Source organism: Coffea arabica, chromosome 3e (genome assembly GCF_036785885.1).
Source record: "Coffea arabica cultivar ET-39 chromosome 3e, Coffea Arabica ET-39 HiFi, whole genome shotgun sequence".
NCBI lineage: Eukaryota > Viridiplantae > Streptophyta > Magnoliopsida > Gentianales > Rubiaceae > Coffea > Coffea arabica.
Genome location: NC_092315.1, coordinates 15966082 through 15988741, shown reverse-complemented (window position 1 = coordinate 15988741; position 22660 = coordinate 15966082). Strand labels below are relative to the sequence as shown.

The window sequence follows — 22660 nt, the reverse complement described above, 5'->3', positions numbered from 1 at the left end:
GGAGATGCTGTTCCTGTGCAGATTTTATTAATGACTAATGATTATCTTAGCAATGTGGATCTCATTTTTATTAGTTTTTGCTTGTGCTTGAAGTTCTTTCAACCTATGTCCAGTTCAACAAAAACCATGCAGTTGCTAGTTAGAAAGTCTTGTCTAAACTTTTTACTTTCCTTGAACTGCAGGATATTGATAAAGAGATAAGTGAACTGAAATTGTCTGTGAACACACGAGGAAGGCTTGTGGCTACAGAATTTCTGAAGCAATTTATCTGAAGTTTTCAATATATATATTATTTTGTTGTGGTGTAGTAGAGACTGCTACAATTCTAAATGTAGATATGGCAAAATGACATGCAAGTCATTGGGATGGACAGGGATTTGTCAATTGCACTTTGTGAACATAGTCAAGAGATTTGCTAAGTTAGATTCATCATAGATACAGTATACTTATAAGCTCAAGTTTGTAGACTTTTGTTTTACTACTCCCCAATTCTATGGACAATTATACAAGATTAATATTGGTAAAGTGAATCTGATATACTTGGGTTAAATTTGTAAACTCTATTGGCTAGAGTGACAAATTCTTCATTTCTTATGTACCAAATTCATTTCTCATTTCTTATCACTTTCATGTCCAAATCCAAATAAGTATAATTATAATAGCATCACAATGTGATTCTGAAAAAAAAATCATATAACTCTAGTCCATGAGATCTTAAAACACGGGTAATGGGTGAGATTGTGTTTAAGGATACAGATGTGAATAACGTTCAGTTGGGAGATTAATAAGATAGTTTAGGTACAACATAATAGTTAGATGACAGACACATATACTTCTGTAACTTTGAAAGTTTACCCACATATATAAAACTCCTTCCAACATTATAGGCCTTGTTTGGCAAGCAAGGCTTTGGCCAAATTTGTCTGTTACAAGTTTTTTAACAACTTTAACTACAATAATCTCAAAAAACTTCTCAAAGTTTTTAAACTATGGGCCTGTTTGGAACCTGAGTTTTTTGGGAGTTTGTCTAAAACTTTACTGTAGTGCACTGTAGAAGTTTTTGAAAAAATTTTGTAAAAGTTTTTTATAAGGTGAAAAACTTTTTTGTAGGAGTTTTTTTTAAGGCGAAAAACTTTTTTTCCTTTTCTTTTTTTTTTCTCTTTCTCTTTTTTTTTCTTTTTTTTTCTTTCCTTTTTCTTTTCTTTCTTCTTCTTCCCCGTTACCTCTGCCTCCCAGCAGCAACGCAGCCTGCTCCACCCCCTACTCCGCCACCGGCCCCACCTCTAGCACCTCCGGCCACGATGTTCTTGATTTCGCACCCCAACAGCTGCTGCTCCACCGTGTGCCTCTCCACACTGTCCGTCCCCATTCCGTCCTCCAGCACATCGAACAGCGCCGAGTAGTAATGCAGCGCCTCCACGAACCGCCGCAAGAAGCTTCCCCCGTGGCTCAGGTCCTGCTGGTTGCTGGCGCGTCGAGACAGTTCATGGCCACGCACTCGGCGCATTGCAGGAGGAGGCCCAGGAGACAGAGGCCGGAGGACTTGGTGTCGCCAGCTGCTGCTCCACCCAAGGAGGCGGTTGCGGCGGCGGCTTCGAGCTCAGCAACGTCGTCGTCCTCGTTGTCTAAGTCGATGGTTCTGTCAGCGGAGGTGGAAGGGTTGTCGGGGCCAAGGGAGGAGTGGCGGCGTTTGAGGAGGAGAGGTCTTCGTGGTGGGCAGAGGAGGAGCGCTTGGACTGCATAGAGGAGGAGGAGTTGGAGGAGGGACGAGCGTTTCTGCTGGGGGGAAGGAGAATGGGAATGGGAACGGAATTAATGGGGTTGGAAGCAGAAGTAGCAGTGGAATTGGAGTGGAGCAAACTCTGGAGCATGATAGATGGATAGATTGAATTGGAAGCGGTAATTGAACAGGAGTCTAGCCCGGAGAGGTGGTGGTGGGTTGGGATGGGAGAGGAAGAAGAAAAAAAAGGGAAGGAAATTTTTTTTTTTTTTGTGTGTTTTGTATATTTTGAAGTGGGTAGGTAAAAAACTTAGAGAAGTTTTTTGGGGTTCCTGTAGCAAAAGTTGTTAAAAAACTAGTAGGTAAAAAACTTGCTTAAAAACCTGACTTCCAAACAGGCCCTATACTTCAAAATATCCAAAAATTTACACACTTCAAAATTTTTTCTACAACTTCTACAGAAAGTTATAATAAAGTTTTAGACAAACATTTAAAAAACTCACTTGCCAAACGGGACCATTACGTGTATGGTCTGGGATTTTAAATAATGGGGAAAGTATCTACAAATTAGTGATGGAAATTTCTCAAAAATAGGGATAAAGAGATCAAAAAATAATTTGTCATCTTCATATTTTCCTTAGTCCTATTAGAGTACAATCACTGTTTGATAGTCGTTTCTAACAAAAAATTCACAAGTCTAATGCCCTTATTTGTTGTTACATAAAAACAACTATCCAATTATACCCACGCCTTTTGTCTATATAAAGAAACACCAAATAGACTTATTTCATCACATACACAAAAAAAGAAGGAATGGAGACAACATCCATGTCCAAAGAACAAGAAGTTGTGCTCAGTTCTCCAAGGATTGTGATGTTTCCATTGATATCCTCCGGGTCACACATCTAGGGTTGCAAACGAGCCGAGCCGAGTCGAGCTTTGAGCTAATTGAGCCGAACCTCGACTAAATTTTACCAAGCTCGAGCTCGAGCTCGAGCTCGACGAGCCGGCAATTTTCGAGCTCGAGCTCGACTCGAATCAAGTCGAGCCGAGCTCGAATCAAGTCGAGCCGAGCTCGAGTCGAGCTCGAACTCGAGCTCGAGCTCGAAAAAAATAAAAAATAATTATTTTATTTTTAAAAAAATAAATAAAATAATATTTTTTTTAATAAATAATAAAATATTAAGAATATATACGTAATTTTACAATGAAAATAAAAAATAAAAAATATATATATATATAATATACGTAATTTTATTATTAAATAAAAATAAAAATAAAAAATATATATATATACTCAAGCTCGCGAGCCGGCTCGCGAGCTAACGAGCTTAATATTCTGAGCTCGATATTAATCGAGCTCGACTCGAGCTTGAATCGAGCCGCTCGCGAGCGGCTCGATTCGTTTGCAGCCCTACACACATCTCCATTCCTAGAGCTAGCTAATTAAGAATCGAGCCGCTCGCGAGCGGCTCGATTTGTTTGCAGCCCTACACACATCTCCATTCCTAGAGCTAGCTAATTAAGAAACTTACAGAAAGAGGATTCTACATTTACTTTTATTGTACAACTTTCACTTTGAGTTAGTTCCATATCCAAGCAAATCATGCCCAAGTACTCTCATTGTGTTGAGTTGAACCTGCGCTACTTGATCAGCTAGACTTGCCTGCAGATTTTCGTTTTACCAATAATTCTGAGTTGCCACTAGATCTCATTTTCACTACTTTAAAGGCTGTTGTCATTATAAAATTTCCAGTACACAAAATGGTAAAGACTCTCAAGCCTAATTTGGCGATCTATGATGTTCTTCTACCTAACTGTCTGCCTGCTACCACAAATCGACAATATATCTAATCTTTTTAGCACTAATAGTGCTTAATTATTATATATAATCTATTGACTCGTAAGATCCCTAATATCACTAATCTAACCAATACTCAATACCAACCCAATTAATATTTCGTAGTTAGAATTAGATTTTTAAGATATTTGAAGTAAGCCTTAGGACAACTAATTCTACGTCAACTATGCATTAACTATTGTTGACTAGATAGTATTGTACGTCTTTGTCAAAGAAAAATGTTATTTTTATACCAGATGCTAATATGATAATTAACTAATTCAATAACTTACTTAGCAACAGGCATAATTAGATAGTATGGGAAGTGGTTGAATTTAAAAAGGATTTACAATAGGCACAAATCCGATTATGGGATCAGGTAATATTAGTGTTCAGTTAATGTGAAATTCATGATCACTGGATAATAACCTAAAAATTCATTCTCCATAAATTTACAAAATAAAAAGCAAAACCTACACTCAAAAGAAAAACAAAAACGGTTTGTTGAATGTATATAAAATAAAAAATAAAAAATGCATGAACATGAATTTATCAATATTAAAAAACTAAAAGGTTTCAAACCTTGCATATACCTCGCATTTGACAAATGCGAGGTAAGATGACTGCGCATTCAACAAATGCGAGGTCCGAAGCAAATTTTTTTTTTTTTTTTTTTTTGTGTTTTTGCAAGTTAGAAATTCAATGATAAATCGTATCTACGAAATGCGAACTCAATGAGCTCGCATTTGCATCACTTGATGGAATGCTACACTCAAAACACCCCATTTATAGAAAAATTTGAAATTTCATCATAAAATTAGGAATTTCTCCAATGTTCTGGTAGTATTATTCAGCATTCGTATGTCATGCATGCATGAAGTTAGATGCAGAATATCCTTTTTCTGCCATCCAACTAACTCAAGTTCGCCAGGCTAAACATCAGGGGCATATTGAAATGGTAAATGGATTAAAAATACGATAAATGACAATATGATTTCAGACCTGTTGCTATCCCTGATTATTGCCCTGTGCCGTCCAAAACTTCAAAAGAAATCAAGGAAAAGTACATGGATTACGTTTGTCAACGATATATTGTGAACGATCTCAATTGGAAGTTCTTCCCCGTCAGTCCACTCATTAGAGATCCTGGTACAGAAGGCAAGGATACTGATGTTGGGGTCATGAAATGGCTTGGGGCACAAGCAGAGCCCTCAACAGTGTTTCTTGCATTTGGAAGCCAATATTCTTCAACAATGGAAGAGATGAAAGAGATTGCTTTTGGGTTAGAGCTGAGCCATGTCAACTTCATATGGATTCTGAGGTTTCCACATTGAGAGGCAAACACCATAGTGGTTGAAGAGGCATTTCTTGACAGGGTGAAAGATAGATAGACAATTATTCAAGCATTTGTGGATTCATAAACCAATGCTGCTCTTTGATTTTTAATGTCAAAGAGGAGAAAAAAACACACATAATACTTGAATGAACAACGATCAATGGCGGAGTTAGGATCCTATAGTGAGAGGGTGGAATAGTCAATTTCAACGTAAATCATGCTCTTAGATTTATATAAAAAATATATTATGTATTTTGATTTAAAAAGCTAAATTGTTTTCTATCGTTAGAGTGTTGTTAACGTTTAATTTGGAATATGTCCAAAATTTTTGTTAGAAATAAGCAATAAAAATATCCTTTTTTAGGGGATAAATGTAGATTAAGGGGAGAATATATTCAAACAACTTCAAAGGGTAATCTATATAAAGCAAGAAATTTTCTTAAATTTAGGGGATCAATACAACTAAAAGAGATAATTTTGTAAAATTCAAGGGGTGCAAATTTGGTGTAAACTTAAAAATCTTGAAAAATTTTAAAGCCATTATATAAAGGCTTCGAAACCAAACAATTTTAAGCAGACAGAAATCAGAACTAAATAAAAGGCTCCGATTCTGATTCCATCTTTGGAGACCAAAAGCGAAATGGTCAATTCCGATTCCAGTTCAAACCGTTATTAAATAAAATAGAAAGTATCATTAATAATTTAAATGATCCATAACTACCATTTTAGCATCTATGCTATATATAAAACCAGAGGAAGGAATTTGCGATTAACATTGAATTAACATTTATCGTCATTTCATGAATTTTCTTTTTTACCCTTATAAAAACTACTTTTACTTTACTTTAACTGCCTATAACTATCCGTGACTATTTTTACTTTTAACTATTTTCAAGTATGTGTTTTCAACATACCTACTCCTAAACATTATAACTGCCAATATAAAATTATTTTATAAAAAATATTTAGAAGATCTAATAAGTTTGCTTCAGTAATAAAAATTTTATTTAAAATATATAATCATAAATATTATGTATTTTTTATTGTACACACATTGGGTGTGCATTGATCACTAGTAATAATAATAAAAGGATAGATGATAGCATAACTTTAGCTATCATTCTATCACTAACACTAAATTGAAAGTCTTATTTTTCTTCTATAATCAATATTTTCTTTTGTCACTCTTTACTTTAAATTCATTATCACACACTAATTTAACATTTAAAGTTAAAACCATAACTTTAATAAGGATCCAAAACTAAAATTCCTAGGTTTCATAATCGTCGCTAAATCCGTCGCCAACTCTCACTAGGGTCAGAATTAGCGGCTTCCAAACATGTAACGGCCAACAGGTGATTCGGAACCGTGGTCCGAGGCCGTGCCAACCAAGAGAAGACAGAACCGGGTTTTTATTTTCATATTCCCTTTATTATTATTTTTAAAAAAAAAAAACAAATTTTGGAATCCTTCACAGTTTGACTTGCTAATTTCTCTTTGACTTCCACAAACCTAAATCCCTCCATATTTCTTTCGTTCACCTTTTCCTTCCTCACCGCACTCTCTTCCTCCACGCCGACGATAGTGGCGACTCACACCTTGAGACACTCTTTGCAGCAGGGCAAGCTTTCAACAAGATACAATCTTTCCGGATTAAGTTTCAAGAAACTAAGGTACCATTCAAATCTCGCTTGCTTTAAATAGTTTTCCCGAATAAGAAATTTTCTGTAACTGAAGCTGTACTTGTAAATAACTGATAAATTTCTTGCTTAGTCTAGGTCTAGACGTGTTATCTATGCTCTCGAAGATGTTGTCTTTTCTTATTAGTTTTGGTTATCTTTGTATTGTTATTTTTTAACCGCTGATGCATATACTTTTTGGGCTTTCTTTTGATGGTTAATATGGATTTGATATTGCTTTCATTAATTAATTGTGAAAGGAAATATCAAGCCCTCTCATTTACTTGTTTTTTTTTTATGTTTTATCTAGAGGAGCTAGGCTTCCAAGTTTTGCTGAATTTGGGTCCTTTTTTTTTTGAGGATTTACAATTTTGTGAAGTAATTCCAGATGAAGTATGTACCTTTGCAGATGTGGGAATTTTTTTTTAATGTGTCCTATTTGTTATGTGCAGTTTCTGTAGCGTTGCTAGTAATATAATGGCTGAGGAAAGTGGGAAAAGCTTTGCTCGCCGAGACAAGCTCTTGGGGATTGAATCTGAGGTCCAGAAGTGGTGGGCTGAAGGTGATGTGTTCAGGGCTGATCCCAAAGAATCTGTGCCGAAACCTGGGGAAAAGTTTTTCGGGAACTTTCCTTTCCCATACATGAATGGATATTTGCACCTTGGTCATGCTTTTTCCCTCTCGAAGCTTGAATTTGCTGCTGCTTATCATAGGTTGAGGGGTGCAAATGTCTTGTTGCCATTTGCTTTTCATTGTACTGGCATGCCCATCAAGGCATCAGCAGATAAACTTTTAAGGGAAATTGATGGGTTTGGGAACCCACCAATATTTCCTGTTGTAAAAGAGGAGACTGCTGAGCCAGAAGTGAAACCTGAAGCTGAAAATGAAGGGAATCAGACTGCACCTGGTGGTAAATTTAAGGGGAAGAAGTCAAAGGCTGTTGCTAAATCTGGTGGGGCCAAGTTTCAGTGGGAGATAATGCAGAGCTATGGTCTGACTGATGAAGAAATCGCAAAGTTCACGAACCCTTATCACTGGTTGACATTTTTCCCACCCCTTGCTGTTGAGGATTTGAAGTCATTCGGCTTGGGATGCGATTGGAGGAGAACATTTATAACTACTGATATGAATCCATATTTTGATTCGTTTGTGCGCTGGCAGTTTAGGAAATTAAAAGCAATGGAGAAAATTGTAAAAGATTTAAGATATACCATTTACTCTCCCCTAGATGGTCAGCCATGTGCCGATCATGATCGTGCATCAGGTGAAGGTGTTCTTCCACAGGAGTACACCCTGATCAAGATGGAGGTTGTCCCACCTTTTCCTGCAAAGATGAGTGTCTTGGAAGGTAAGAAAGTTTACCTTGCTGCTGCTACTTTGAGGCCAGAAACCATGTATGGACAAACAAATGCCTGGGTTCTGCCAGAGGGGAAATATGGTGCATTTGAAATAAGTGACACTGAGGTTTTCATCTTAACCAGGAGGGCAGCACTTAATTTGGCATATCAGAGATTGTCACGTATCGCAGAGCAGCCAACCTGTTTAGTTGAATTGACGGGACAAGATATCATTGGGCTACCACTGAGGTCTCCATTGGCTTTCAATGACATGATATACGCTTTGCCAATGCTCTCAGTTCTCACTGAAAAAGGTACTGGGATTGTTACCAGCGTGCCTAGTGATTCACCCGATGATTACATGGCACTCCAGGACTTGAAGTCAAAGCCAGCTTTTAGAGCTAAGTTTGGGGTAAAGGACGAGTGGGTTTTACCTTTTGAGATAATACCTATAATCAACCATCCAGACTTTGGAGATAAATCTGCTGAGAGAATTTGTATAGAGAAAAAAATAAAAAGTCAGAATGAGAGAGAAAAGCTTGATGAGGCCAAGAAAATAATCTACAAGGGTGGTTTCTATGAGGGTACTATGATTGTCGGCAATTATGCAGGAATGAAGGTCCAAGAAGCAAAGAGTTTGATCAGGAGCAAGCTTCTTGAGAGTAATGAAGCAGTGAGCTACAGCGAGCCGGAAAAGAAGGTCATGTCAAGGTCAGGGGATGAGTGTGTTGTTGCTTTGACTGATCAGTGGTACATCATTTATGGAGAACAAGAATGGAAGAAATTAGCAGAGGAGTGCTTGGCGAACATGAATCTTTACTCGGATGAGACACGGCATGGTTTTGAGCATACTTTGAGCTGGCTGAATCAGTGGGCTTGTTCACGTAATTTTGGACTTGGGACTCGTATTCCTTGGGATGAGGACTTTCTCGTGGAGTCTTTGTCAGATTCCACTATATATATGGCATACTATACTGTATGTCATCTGTTTCAGAAAGGGGATATGTATGGTAATGATACTTCCTCATTAAAGCCAGAGCAGCTGACTGATGAGGTGTGGGATTTCGTATTTTGTGGTGGTCCGTATCCTAAGTCTTCAGATATATCTTCTTCTCTTCTTAATCAGATGAAGCAAGAGTTTGAGTATTGGTATCCATTTGATCTAAGGGTTTCTGGAAAGGATCTCATTCAGAATCATCTTACTTTTTGCATCTATAATCATACTGCAATCTTTCCCACAAATCTTTGGCCTCGTGGTTTTAGATGCAATGGACACATAATGCTGAATTCTGAAAAGATGTCCAAGTCCACTGGAAACTTTAGGACACTCCGCCAAGCTATTGAAGAGTTTTCAGCTGATGCTACAAGATTTTCACTTGCTGATGCTGGTGATGGCATGGATGACGCCAACTTTGTCTTTGACACAGCTAATGCTGCAATCTTACGTCTCACAAAGGAGTTATCATGGATGCAAGAGGTTCTTGCTGCAGAAGATTCTTTGAGAAGCGGTCCACCTTCTACATACGCAGATAAAGTATTTGATAATGAAATAAATATTGCTGTGAAGATGACAGAGAAGAATTATGGTGATTACATGTTCCGCGAAGCTTTAAAAACAGGCTTCTATGATCTTCAGGCTGCCAGAGATGAATACCGGCTCTCCTGTGGTGTTGAAGGTATGAACCGCAGTCTATTATGGCGCTTTATGGATGTTCAAACTCGGCTTATTGCTCCGATCTGCCCACACTATTCTGAACATGTTTGGAGGGAAATTCTGAAGAAGGAAGGGTTTGTAATAAAAGCTGGATTGCCTGAAGCTGATTTTCCAGATCTTGTCCTCAAAAAGGCAAATAAGTATTTGCAAGACTCAATAGTCTCAATGAGGAAGCTGTTGCAGAAGCAGGTTTCTGGTTCAAAGAAAGGCAATGCAAACATATTAAACAGTCAGAATAAGCCAAACACTGGCCTGATATTTGTGAATGAGCAGTATGATGGATGGAAGAAGGAATGTTTAATCATACTCCAGAGAAATTATGATAGTGTTACCTGCAAATTTGCTCCTGATCAGGAGGTAATATCTGAATTGCAGAGAAGTGCTATTGGGCAGGAAGGTAACTTTAAACAAATACAGAAGCTTTGCATGCCCTTTCTGAGGTTCAAGAAGGATGAGGTTATGGCAGTCGGCATTCAAGCATTGGACCTGAAGCTGCCTTTTGGTGAGATTGAGGTCCTCAGGACAAATTCAGACCTGATTAGGCGGCAGTTAGGTCTTGATAATGTGCAGATTTTGTCTGCAGAGGACCCTGGTGTCATTCAAAGGGCTGGCCCTCATGCCTCACTTCTGAGGCAGAATCCACCCTCCCCTGGAAATCCCACTGCAATCTTTTTGAATGAGTGATTAGTTTTTAACATGCCTAAAAGGTTCAGATCTTTCCTCTCAATTTCTTTTTCTGAGGTTGCTTATAAAAATATTGATGGCTGGTTCTTAGATTCACTCAATGCTTGTTGATTCACAGGTAGGCGAGATTGAGGTTAAAGATAGCAAATTGTTGATGTTGGCTTGTACGATGTCTGAGTAGATGAATATTTCGTGCTCTCTTTGTTTCCCGGTTCTGTTTCTTTTTGGTTTATAACTGTAATACTTTTATTGTTGTTCGGTCACATCAAAATTTTTGTTATGTTGGCGAATATGGATATTGAGATTCCATCTTTGTGGTCTTAGACGTGTTGTACTGGATGAATTCTCTGTCTCTCTCTCTGATGGCTGAATACCTAAATCAACCTTTTTCTGGCTTAACATTGAAAAAGCATGAGCTGAGCTGGTGTTGGAGATGGCTTGAGGGCTCAATCTTTGTTGAAGCCCAAATGCCGTAGAAGAGGGATTAAAAGCTTCAATCCCAATCTTTGTTGATTTAGAGGTCTTGTTAAGAGCTGGATTGGATGTTACATTTTGTTGCACCTTTGCTGGTAATCTGTTGAGGCTGGCCTTACCAGACGCTGTATGCTTTATCTGGTCTTATTACCAGACTAGATATGTAGTTAATTTTTGGAGAGGCATTCAAAAGTACAGGATAAACTGGGAGCTAGTCATGAAGTCTTTTGAGTTAGCTTGGGCTAGTGTATGGTGCTTGTAAATTGTAATAAAAGGTTGTGGGCAGTATGTGGGGCATAAAATGTATCAGTGAGTGATAATTCTCTACAAGTATTCAACCTCAGCTATTTTTTACTAAAAAAAAGGGGAAAAATTCTGTGTTTGCTTATCTTAATATGCAATACTATTTTTGACTAAAAAAAAGCTTTCAAGAAAAAAAATTTTTTAAAAAAAAGCTCTCTGTCCAAACGTATACTAGTTCTTGTAAATTACATAACTGCACCTAGCCAAGTCCAGACTCCAAAGTTTAAAATGAACAATGGAACATGAACCAGTGAAACAACATGCATGCATCCTATATATATGTACACATCTGACTGCTATGACTGGCTTTTTCCACGCATGACGATCTTGGTAAAGGCTGTTGTCAACAAATAACATTTTTCTCGTACCAGACGTTCCATTCTATTACCCCTTTTCCTCCTTTTTCTCGTACAAGTGAATATCAACTTCCAGACTGAAACAATCATTGAGTGATGTACATTTCATGCCAATATACAAGTAATTAATACGCTGGGCTAACAGGCAAAAGCACGTTAAGTCGGAGGAAGAAATTACTAAAATCCTACCAAATACACCATGATCTTGAGCAGAAAACACAGTGCATTAAAATGAATTGGGATGAATGTGAATTTTATTGTTCGCGAGTTTACAAACTCAATCGGAAAGTCACAAAATTATATCAAAATGAGATGTTCTTAACAACCTGAGAAGGTTGTCCTCGGTATACATATCACAACATCTACACGACCGTTGGACCTAAGCAACTCCATTGTAATCCAAAAAATAGTATCAGAGCTGAGAAACAATCTACTGATACTGTTGAGAATGAATAAACATATATGTTACACTGCACTATCCAGAAAAATTACAAAGTAAATGCCAACAATATAGCTTTGAACTTCAAATGCAGTTCCAGAATCAATAGTTGTACCGTGGCTGAACTTCTGATCTTATACAAAACATGCTCTTTTACTATATACCCTATATCTCATTGGCGGTACATGAAAATTTACCGGTAGCCACCACCATACGGTTGTTGACCATAATTACCCATTCCCATCATGGGATTATAGCCCCCAGGGACATTAGATCCAGGAGCAAATCCCATTGGCCGTTGCATCTGGCCACCTTGCCCCATACCCATGTTCATTCCCATGGGCATATTCATTCCCATACCACCTCCCATTGGTTGGTTGACTGATCCATAACCTCCCATGCCAATACCAGGGCCTAGCCCACCACCCATACCCATTCCCATACCTGAACCCATCATTGTGTTTGGTGGGGCCCTGAGTGCACCTGCACCAGCACGTCCAATACCAGAACCCGAACCCATTGCTTTGCCCATTGTAATATTTGATACCGCAGGAGCAGTTGTAGGTTTTTCCATCCTCTTTTCCTTGCGATTTATGGCCTCAAAATCAACTCCAATATCAGCTAAAGGATTTGTCTTAGCTGCAAACCAACCAAAAACATGTAGTTAAAAAATCAAGTTCAAACAAGTTTTAATCCATGTCACATGCAAAAATACCAGGAGACATTATGAGAACTTACGTCCAGAAATATTCAAATTGACCAGCCCACGGCTAAGGGTATCAGCCCAAACGGTAGATTTCGTCTCAAACTTATCTTTTGCTGGTTGAGGAGCCGCAGCAGCAGACCCTGTTGACACTGAAAGCACAGGTTGCGAGACCAGAGAGGTAGTTGATTGAAATTGCAGAGATTGAGATGATGCTTGTGAGGACACGGGGGCAGCAGAACCCAATTGTGAAGGGAAGTTCATAGAATTCTGCTGTGTAGACATCTGCATGGCAACTGGAATGGCAGATCCCAGTTGTGGATTATAATTCCCGTAGGAATTAGGATTTTGCTGTGGAGAAGCACCCATCTGAGGTTGAAAACCAGCAACGGGTGCAGGTTGACCAGATTGAGGCGTCTGAGCAAGAAAATTTGACTGTGGAACGAGTTGACCAGACTGAACGGGAAAACCTGATTGCATTGAAGGTTGGCCAGGTAGAGTAGGATAACTTGTCAGTGATGCCACCTGCCCCGGTTGAACTTGGAGATTTGTTTGTGGCACACCTGGACCAGTTTGAGGTGGGAAACCAGCTTGTGATGCAGTTTGGCTGATTTGAGGAGGAAAACCTGCCGTGAAAGAAGGTTGTCCAGTTGGAGTTGTATACGCTGTCTCTGGGTTTGCAACAGGTTGAGGACCAGTTGGAGGGAGGATATCTGCTAATATGTCAATGTCCTGATTAGAAGTGGACAACTCCTGGGGAGAATATTGCATGTTGGAACCAAAAGGAAATGAGCCTCCAAAGTTATTAATAGGCTGTGTCTTCTCCGGAATAAGCTGAGGTTGTTCTGTACTTTGGTTTGCAGTAGTAGCAAAAGTCGGAGCAACATTTTGGGGCTGAGCAGGTAAATCATCACTGGAAGCCATAGCCTTAAATGGGCCATCACCAAAAGGATCATCAAATGCCTGCAAAGAAGGCACCTTTTTAGATTAAAGACTTGTGGATGATACTGACAAATAATGCTAGACCTCATTTTGACAAATTTTAGAAAGTGACTAAAATGTTCTTCAAGCCCACATTTTGGTTAAACCAAATCCACAAAAATTCAAGGTCTGATGAGGCCTAACTGGAAACAAGCTTAGTCGCTAAAGATGCCAAATATCAGTTTTTGTGCCCCTCAAAAAATTCATAAACTAGGCCAACAGTTTGACTAATTGGCTCTATTATTGACCAACTGGACATAGTATGACCCGGTAAAGTCTCAAAGAGGGTACAGCAGTTCTAACTAATACAACTACCTGATTAGAGACTGATGATGATGATGTAGGTGCCACAAAAGTGGGCCCAGATCCAGGGTTTACATGCATATCTTCAGTAGTTGCAGCAAAAGCAGTAGTTGGCACAAGAGCCAATGAGTTGGCAGAAAATGAATCAGACAAGGAGCCAAGCAAGTCCAGTTCTGCACCACCACCACCAGTTGGAACAGTGACATTTGATGTAGTTGGAGCAGCTGCTACAGAAAATAAACAAATAACCCAAAAGAAGAGTTAAATCCTTCTCTTATATAAAAGACAAATAGTCAAATACTCCAATTTACAAGCAAAAATAAAATTGTTATAAGAACAGACTGGGTTTGGGAAACACTTCTGCAGATTACATTTTGAATTTCACTTTTCCTTCTTTTCCCATCCATGCAAGGATTTAGTAGTAGAGTGCAATTCTGGAAGACTACTTAAAAGTACAAATTTTCCTTAAACAATTCATTCCAGCTAAACAATCACTATGCGCAAGCATTTAGACAAAAAGATGAAGGAAAAATGCACCAGACCAGAATGCATAGTAATATATGATGTCAATTTCTATTAAAAAAAATCACAGTACACAAGCATTTAGACAAAAAGAAGAAGGAAAAAATGCACTGGGCCAGAATGCATAGTAATGTACAACAACAATTTCTAATAATTTGAATTTATTGCCTTAGAGCAAGACCCGATAATGTGCAATCTAAGAACATAAGAACTGTCCGGAAATACATTGTCATAGCCTAATCAATGAAGGAAATTGTCAGGTACATGAAAATGTATTTTAATAAGTGCATCTCTTATTGCTCATTATTAAAGGCATACTTGACAAGGAAGATCTAACAGTCACCCAAATAGTGAAATGCCTAAATGCAGAAAAAACTACCTTCGGATAGTTTTAATCTAAAGAAATATATGTATCCTAAGAAATCAGTACTCCTTAACTCCTTGATCAGCCACAATAGCACAATCCTAAGAGAAATCAAACTAAATAAGATTAATCCGATTCTTTTTACATAGAGATTCTTTGCAAGCAAATAAATTAACAAACAATTCATGAAAACTAGAGAAGTTTAGATAAAGTAACTGCCATCGACTTAAAGACATGGATGCTGCAATTGCATCCTATCTGAACAGTTTACCTGAAAATGAGCCACGAGGATCAAACTCATCAAAACCATCATCTTGCTTCTGATCAGTAACTGAAGGTGGTGGCGGAGGTGAAGCAGGGGCAGGCTGTGGAGGAAGATTATTGGCTGGTTGATTCGGCATCACACTTGCAGGCGGAGAAGATGATTTAGGTGCAGCTGCCGAAGGAATTTCTCCATCCCTTTGGGCAATTAAGACATTAGGACCATAACAGTTATCCAATTCGAATTAAATCAAGGATTAAGAAAGCATGGACTCACCGGTCACTATGGGTAGGGCTGCGCCCAACACTGACAGCCTCCTCATAACTAGGAGGAGCGCTAAGGTTTTGCTCAGAATATTTCCTCTCGAGATGCCTTCCACCATAACTGAATTTAAAACATAATCAAAGAGAGAAGAATGAACTCGGACTTCATGAAAACAACTAGATTCTCACACATTTTTGCTGGTTAGTACCATTACCTTCCATCCTGAGACTGATCATCTGGCCTGGCACCATTTCCTCTGCTATCAGAGAAGTTGACTTTTAGTTATATCTTATGGACCACCAATAAAAGGAACAAAAGGGCGAGGAGAAGAAAAGAAAAACAAGAGACTAAGCAATGAAGGAAAGCAGCTAAATGCATCCAGGGGTGCAAAGATTCATGCATTAATAATGCAAGTTACACATATGCTAGTCAAGTAATTGTAATAATCTCATTCAAAAGGCCCCTTAAATTTAATTCAGAAGAACTTAGTTTTGGCATAAATATGAATAAAGAAAAGACTGTCAACAAACATGCACCGTTTGAGAAATTCAAAGTGAGACAAATGCCAGAGTGGAGAGAAGGTAGTAAGTTTCATCTAGCAAAGACTTTTAACATACAAGCAAGGGACCATTTTTCCTTCACAAACTTCCATTTTAGATAAACAAATCCATTATGCGCAAACATGGATTTTATATTAATTAGTTCTGCTCCCTAGGGGAAATACTAAACCAAGAAATACATAATGATAAGGGTAATTAAAAAAATAAATCACTTGTTATGTTAGCATAACTAACGAAACCAAGAGTAGACAAACCTGGAAGAATATTGACCATCTTCTTCATAAGCGCGGTCACGATCTCTGTCAGAGCTTCTGCTCCTGGAGCCATATTGATAATCATCAACACTTCGACTTCTTCCACGATAATCATCATCCCTGTAGCCATCTCGGCTAGAGCGGTCATCATCTCTGCTGTACCTGTCCCCATCACGGCCATATGGGTCCCCATACCTACCATATCGGTCATCATCTCTAGAACCCCATTCTCTCTCTCTCCCGTATCCATTCCGCTCTTCATCTCTGTTTCCATATCGGCCATCATACCGATCATCATCATACCTTTCACCATATCCTCCTGCACTTGAATATGAACCAGGCCGATACATACCTCCTGCTGACGTGTTACGGTACCTAATAAAATACCACTACTTAGGCCAGGAACTTAAAAACCGATTCACAAGCTATACTTTGAGCAAAAAGTTTCTGTTTTCAGAAAGTTTCAGGAGGCATCCACCAATCTTAGCATGTACAATAAATTCAGTTAACAGAAATTTGAAAACTACAACCAAGGCTAGCACAGAAATAACAAGCAAGGATAAACAATTTTGGATTAAACAAGAATAAAGTCTGTCACATCTTATTCTTCTCTCCAGATCTCGCTTATTCGAATATTATCTGCTCTCCTTGACAAGCAAACTGCTACCTCATTACGAGATAAAAAAAGGTAAGACTTTCTCCCCGTAAAACCAAAAGGAATATTAGATAATAAGAGTCTAGATCAGAAGAACTCATAAAAAACTATCAGTATTCCTGTATAAGGAATTGGTGGTGGGAAAACTAAATTAAATTTAAGGCAAGAAAGACTAACATTTCTATTTTTGTTTAAGTTACCAGAAATATGCAACTAATACTTACTTCTCCCTGTTTGCAGCAGCTTTCTGTCGAGCTTCTTGTATTCTATCCTTATCATTTACCAGAACTACAAGACTCTGAGATTTCTTTCTGACATTGCTGCCTTGATCCTTCCCGCTAGAATCGATATATTGAAAATCGGATAGTGTCTAGTACAAGAGAAAATGAGGAATAACATCATGTAATAGAGGTCAAAAAACTCTCACCACAATGATCTGGATAACATATTACAGCTGCAGTCTCTGGACCAAAATGACAAGAAATTCACCTGTATTTGATAGGCATGTTCTCTGATCTCATCTATCACACGCTCTGACCCATGGGCGACCAAGTACTCCAAAACTGTCAAAGCCTGAACATAAAATTAGATTCTTGAGTTCCAAATCCAGAGAATAAAAAAAGCATTGAGAATTGATCTGACTCCACAGAATCAATAGGAACTTAATGCAGCAACATCCCTTAGGGAGTGGAGGTCGAACCCACAGTAGACTAAAGACAAACTCAAGCTATGCTATCCAGATGCATTTGGCATCCGCAAGACATGAACCTTCCAAAGACATTGAACTGCAAAAACACATCCCGACTAATAGGTACCTTGTAGACATGCCGCCAGTTTTTACCAGTATCATTGATACGCTTCCAGATAACGGACATAATCATTTGGTACTCATGACTGTCGAAAAGGAAATGCAAATTAGAATGGTAACTGTTGACTGAATATCATCCAATGAAAAAGGATGATAATCTAATCTTACTAATTTCTGGAAGCCTGAGCAATATCAGCAAGAAGTGTTCCATGAGGACCCCATGGCTCATTGCTGGTAGCATCAAGCACCTGAAAGATACAAGAACCAAAGAAAATTTCTTGGTTACAAGTTCATAAGTGATAAAGTTTTTTCTTTTTCCTATTGGATCTAGTCTTTCAGAACTACAGCACTCATAAACCAGCAGACCAGCATGGACACAGCTGGTGATAAACAATTTACTTTGACTGAGTTGCATATGGTTGTACAAATGGCAGTTATGAAAAATTAAAAGGTTATTTTCCAGATTCACAAACTTCAATGAAAAAAGAATAAAAATTAACAGTTACAACTATCAATTTTACAGCTTAAACAAAAGAGAAACATATACAGGAAGAAAGCAGAGAGTCCATGTATTCCATGACTACAATCATGAAAAAGAAAACTCCCATAAACTTAAGTAGCAATTTCTATAACCAATCACAAGGTTATCAAACCAATAGTCTTCATTTAAGTAATGAGTATGCAATACACAAATCAAGATGCACAGAAAACTTCTCAGCTTGCCACGTAGCTCAAAAGATAGTCAAGTTACCTTTTGTTCTATTGAAGGGACCTTAAGAACTTTCTTATTCACCTCCCTCTTACTGCAACACATAGAAATCACACAGATCAATCAGCATGCTCAATATCATAGTGGAAGAGAAATCTCAAACCAACAGATCAATCTTACATCTAAACAGCATTATACAACACCTAAAACAAATAGTGATGAACACAAATAAAGATAGTCTGTTCAAAATAAAGCTCACATGTCCCGGACAGTTTGATCAAAGGCCTTCTTCATTTCAACTTCAGCTTTGGTGGCAAATCCCTTTCTGAAGAAAAGTTTGGATCTTTCTCACTTTTTCCTGAAAGAAATGAAAGTTGTTCACTTGTAACCATGCGAATATACTTCTCCATCAAAGCAATATACAAAATCAAATAGAATCATAAACAAAGCAAATTACAATGAACCAAACTAACAATGTATCCATAGTTAAATACACATTTCAAACTGGAAACAATAATCCAAAACCCAATTTCTTTCACCAGAAAGAAGAGGAAGATATTCAATAATCAAAACAATTTTATATTGCTCCAATTGCACTAATATTCACTCAGTAAGCAAACGTCGATCACATTTATCAAACTCTTACTTCCAATTTCTTCTACTATCCAAAGATTCTTCCAAGATTATTAGTATTAAACTGAATTTTCAAGAATCAATATCATCACTTCTAAAATTAAACAAGAAAAGACAACGGATCAAAAACTTAAAGAAAATAAATAAACGCATGATCTAGGGACAAAAAAAAAAGCAAACAAAACCCTAATATTTCGAAAAAAAAATGAAGCTACTTGCAATATCGATCAACAAAAATCAATACCGTAGCTACTTGCAATATATATGCCCAAACCAAATGGATCTCGCGGAGAACTATGACAATGGGATCCAATGAAAAAAAAAAGGGGGTGGAAGAAATCAGCGATCTAAATAGCTAACAAATTAAATATAATTGATCGAATTGCAACAACAAATAGAGAAAATCACCTTAGGATCGGGAGCTTGGGGGCCTCCAAACGACGTCGGACAAGGAATATACGTCAGATCTAGAGAGAGAGGAGGCGGAAGGGAAGAGACGCGAGCTCCTTCTGGGAAGGAAAGGAGAAGAAAAAGGAGCTGACAATGAAGAAATTGGTTTGAAATGGGAATTCAGGAATAATTGATAGAGAGGAAAAATGAAAAATAAAGAGAGAAGGGGAGCTGTTGGAGGGTGAAGAGGGAGACAGCGCACCGTTTACGCAGGAACTTTTTTTAATTATTCATTTGGGACTCTTATTTTGACCTTTTTGTTCATGTACACTACTACTGTTACAGCAGTACTTCTAGACTTCTAGTTATGCTTACTGCGTCCATCGTCCGTACAACTGCCTCAGACGTCACCAGAGACCACCGATACATTAAGGCTCGGTGAGATAAAAAATCTTATTTCCCGTCAATTTGTTATAATTAAATGTGCTCTTACTTAAAAAATTCAGACAAGTGTGTAATGCATCGTCTGATCCGGTGGTGGTTCAGTCCTCCGATTTATCATAGGACTTCTTCAGACCCTCTCCCTCCCCATAATATAGGAAGCTATCGTATCGACAAAAAAAAAATTACAATGACTTTAAATAGTTTAGAATACAATAATGTGTTCAATGGAGTATAAATTGTATGTTTATAGTTGCAAACTATTTTGTATTTAAATGTTAATTTACAATATTAGATATAGGATTTATACATACATATCGCATGAAAAGAATATAGTTCATGGTATCATGCTCGTACATTTTCTTAGACTTTAAATTTTTAATTAAGTTTGCTGCTGATAATTTGGAAGGACTATACTAATAATCGTTCTTGGCCCTTCTTCCATGATTATTGATAAAGGCAAATTACATTCCCCATCTTTAAAGTGTATAGCTAACCATTTAAATAAAATTCTCTTTTCATCTTTCAAATTTGTTGAACTCGTTAGGTATTTTAAAGCATCTAGGATAGGGGTTCTTGGGAACGTTTAGAATCTAAATATCATTTTTTATTGTCATAGCATAAAGATTTGCGCAATTTGGATGTCCCAAGTCTTCTCTAAACTGCTAGTGTGATTTTTAACTTTTTTGCAACAACATTCATCTTCAAAGCCTGATTTATTTATTTTTTTTACTAAACAAATTTGGCTTATAGTAATCCAACAAACTTTGAGATTGACCTTTTGCATAATTTACCTAACATATTTTTGCATAGTTCATGATGCAAATATTAAATTTAATCATATCATTGTAGCTAAGAAATGGCGGTAAAATTACATGTTTACAGTAAAAATGCTTATTAATGCCTTGTGGAGAGAGATGGTTTGATTTTTTTACCAAGTTTAGAGCATGCCCCAATAATTATTTCAAGAAAAATTCTTAAGTGCCAAATCAGAATAATAGTGAATATTATCAATCTTTAAAAGATCTGAGCCAAAAATTGGACGGGTACTATAAATATAAAGAAGGAAAATGGGTACTAATTGTCACTTCAAGTGGATTCTTGTTTAAAAGTTTAGGGGGGCTTTAATGTAATTATAAGTTTGATTTCCCGCTTTATATGATGGGATTTTGTTAAACATCTTTTAGGATTCTTTCTTTTCTTTAATGAAATGCTGAATAGCTCACAGCTGTAAGCCAGTTAAACTTTTGGAATAATTTCAGAAACCTCCTCGGAAATTTCTAATAATTTCAGTTACCTCCATTAAGATTTGAAAATTTGTGAAAACCTCCCCTAAAACGTATATCTTGTGATAATTGGTGATATACGCAAAAAAATCTAATGAATATCCAATATTACCCATCTCTGATATATAAAACAAATTAAATGCTGAAATATTAATTATCACCATTATTCATTAGGTGAAAATTTCAAGTTATTCTTTTATTGGAAAATTTAAACCATATTTTGAAAGCATTCTTTTTGGTACTTTGGAAATATTTTTTGATTAAGTAATTTTTTAATAAACTTATTTTAACAAAACAAATGTCTCCTAATTAGTTGGTTGACTTTTTGTATATTGATTTATAATTCTAGTCAAAAAAGTTAGAAATGCAGTATAACTACTAGATTAGATAACGTTAGAGTTTTACGATAAAGAATTATTACCAAAAAAGAATTTCTATTTTTCTCTTTTAAACTTATTTTCACTTAAAATTTATAAATTTTGTGAAGGTTAACATAGTCTTTTCATAGCATTAAGGGGGTAAGTGTAATTTTTAAAATTTTAAGGGTGATGGCTGTAATTATCAAAAATTTCAGGAGAGGTTTCTAAAATTGTCCCTAAACTCTATGCTGATTGGGAGAATATGTCAGCCACCATGTAAGAACTTGGACTGGTAAACTTTGTGGAGCTATAAATTTGAATTGTCAACATACATACAAATATACGTACGCGGTTGTGCGAACGTTCCTTTTTCTGGTATTTTTGGTTAGACTAACCATTCATAGAATGGAACTTAGACTAGAGATCACCGGCTGCTTTAGTAGCTTAAACCTTATTAATATAAGTCTGATAAGTTGAAAGGAGCTTAATTCAAACCTTTAGATACTCTTAACATTTACACATTTTATAAGTTGTAACGCTAACGGGTACATAATTAATGCACCATAGCATATTATATTGGATAATAACAGATCCCTTGAGATTTCTCCTAATGGTGGAGTTAAATCAGCACTCCTAATATTAAGATGACAATAAAATCCATAGAAGTTTGACAAAAAAAACATTTTTCAATACAAAAACTCATCTTTCATACAACAAGAGAGGTTTAAAAATTAATTATAAATTTTAGTTTATTGAAATTGTTTAATATCATCATTCTAATTATTTGATTTGCTAGTGTTTTCTAAAATTGTGTGCGTGTCTGTATAATATTTAGTTATGATTTTGATAGGTTGTTAAGTTGGTTAGTCTAACCTTCGGTCAAGTGAACTATCTATCTTTTTGTTAAGTGGATGTCTTTAATGTTTGTGTTCTTTAACTTTTTTATTCTTTTTCTATTTTTTGGTAATTATTAATTCCCTTCCTTTTTTACTTCCTTATTGGGAAGGATCTATAATTGCAAACTATGTTTGTTTTCTCATAGTAGCTTTAGTTGTAAGCCTTGTGACAGGATGATAGTTGTATGTTTGTACTACAATAATAACTTTTTAACTAACAAAAGGTGACAAGAAGAATGTAGATTAGGCTTTGATGATTTAGGGGTTTGGCTTTTTTCTTTTTTCTTTTTTTTAAAAAAAAACCTTGGCCTAGGCGGGGAGAGAGAGAGAGATGAGAGGAAGAAAATGAGAAATTTGAAAATATTTGGATATTTAGGAAATATATAGA

At 36.9% G+C, this 22660-nt stretch overlaps 3 protein-coding genes across 9 annotated transcripts in view; 2 read left to right on the top strand and 1 right to left on the bottom strand.

Moving 5' to 3' along the window:
• Positions 1 to 525, top strand: part of LOC113734766 (actin-related protein 2/3 complex subunit 4) — a 38935-nt gene extending 38410 nt beyond the window's left edge. For all 3 annotated transcript variants that reach the window (XM_072044731.1, XM_072044730.1, XM_027261433.2), the window contains one exon: positions 183 to 525. In XM_072044731.1, coding sequence (XP_071900832.1) covers positions 183 to 272 — 90 coding nt within the window. In that variant the 3' untranslated portion in view covers positions 273 to 525. The remainder of the gene's footprint in view (positions 1 to 182) is intronic.
• A 5910-nt stretch (positions 526 to 6435) lies between these two features.
• Positions 6436 to 10633, top strand: LOC113734765 (leucine--tRNA ligase, cytoplasmic). Its single transcript, XM_027261431.2, has 3 exons — positions 6436 to 6569; positions 7028 to 10333; positions 10429 to 10633. The coding sequence occupies exon 2, from the start codon at positions 7053 to 7055 to the stop codon at positions 10308 to 10310; it is 3258 nt and encodes a 1085-aa protein (XP_027117232.1). The 5' UTR covers positions 6436 to 6569; positions 7028 to 7052; the 3' UTR covers positions 10311 to 10333; positions 10429 to 10633.
• A 1046-nt stretch (positions 10634 to 11679) lies between these two features.
• On the bottom strand, positions 11680 to 19480 carry LOC113734763 (clathrin interactor EPSIN 2). 5 transcript variants are annotated; one of them, XM_027261427.2, is made up of 14 exons: positions 19309 to 19480; positions 18527 to 18625; positions 18310 to 18361; positions 17727 to 17806; positions 17566 to 17644; positions 17240 to 17323; positions 16975 to 17120; positions 16096 to 16470; positions 15496 to 15537; positions 15294 to 15401; positions 15027 to 15214; positions 13882 to 14096; positions 12621 to 13548; positions 11680 to 12521 (listed from the first exon to the last, which is right to left on the bottom strand). In XM_027261427.2, the coding sequence occupies exons 2-14, from the start codon at positions 18559 to 18561 to the stop codon at positions 12076 to 12078; spliced, it is 2778 nt and encodes a 925-aa protein (XP_027117228.2). In that variant the 5' UTR covers positions 18562 to 18625; positions 19309 to 19480; the 3' UTR covers positions 11680 to 12075. The 5 variants fall into 5 exon arrangements, with proteins under 5 accessions (XP_027117228.2, XP_027117224.2, XP_027117226.2 ...); XM_027261423.2 differs by having other exon boundaries at positions 11817 to 12521; positions 13879 to 14096; positions 15496 to 15540; XM_027261425.2 differs by having other exon boundaries at positions 11817 to 12521; positions 15496 to 15540.
• Between the last annotated feature and the right edge of the window lie 3180 nt (positions 19481 to 22660).

Excerpts from the sequence above, each read along its gene's own strand:
- LOC113734765 (XM_027261431.2), top strand. The coding sequence starts at position 7,053 with ATGGCTGAGGAAAGTGGGAAAAGCTTTGCTCGCCGAGACAAGCTCTTG.
- LOC113734763 (XM_027261423.2), bottom strand. The coding sequence starts at position 18,561 with ATGAAGAAGGCCTTTGATCAAACTGTCCGGGACAT. Across the intron at positions 15,215-15,293 it reads AGCCCTACCCATAGTGACCG|GGATGGAGAAATTCCTTCGG; the intron begins GTGAGTCCATGC and ends AATTGCCCAAAG. Across the intron at positions 12,522-12,620 it reads CAATTTGAATATTTCTGGAC|CTAAGACAAATCCTTTAGCT; the intron begins GTAAGTTCTCAT and ends GTTGGTTTGCAG.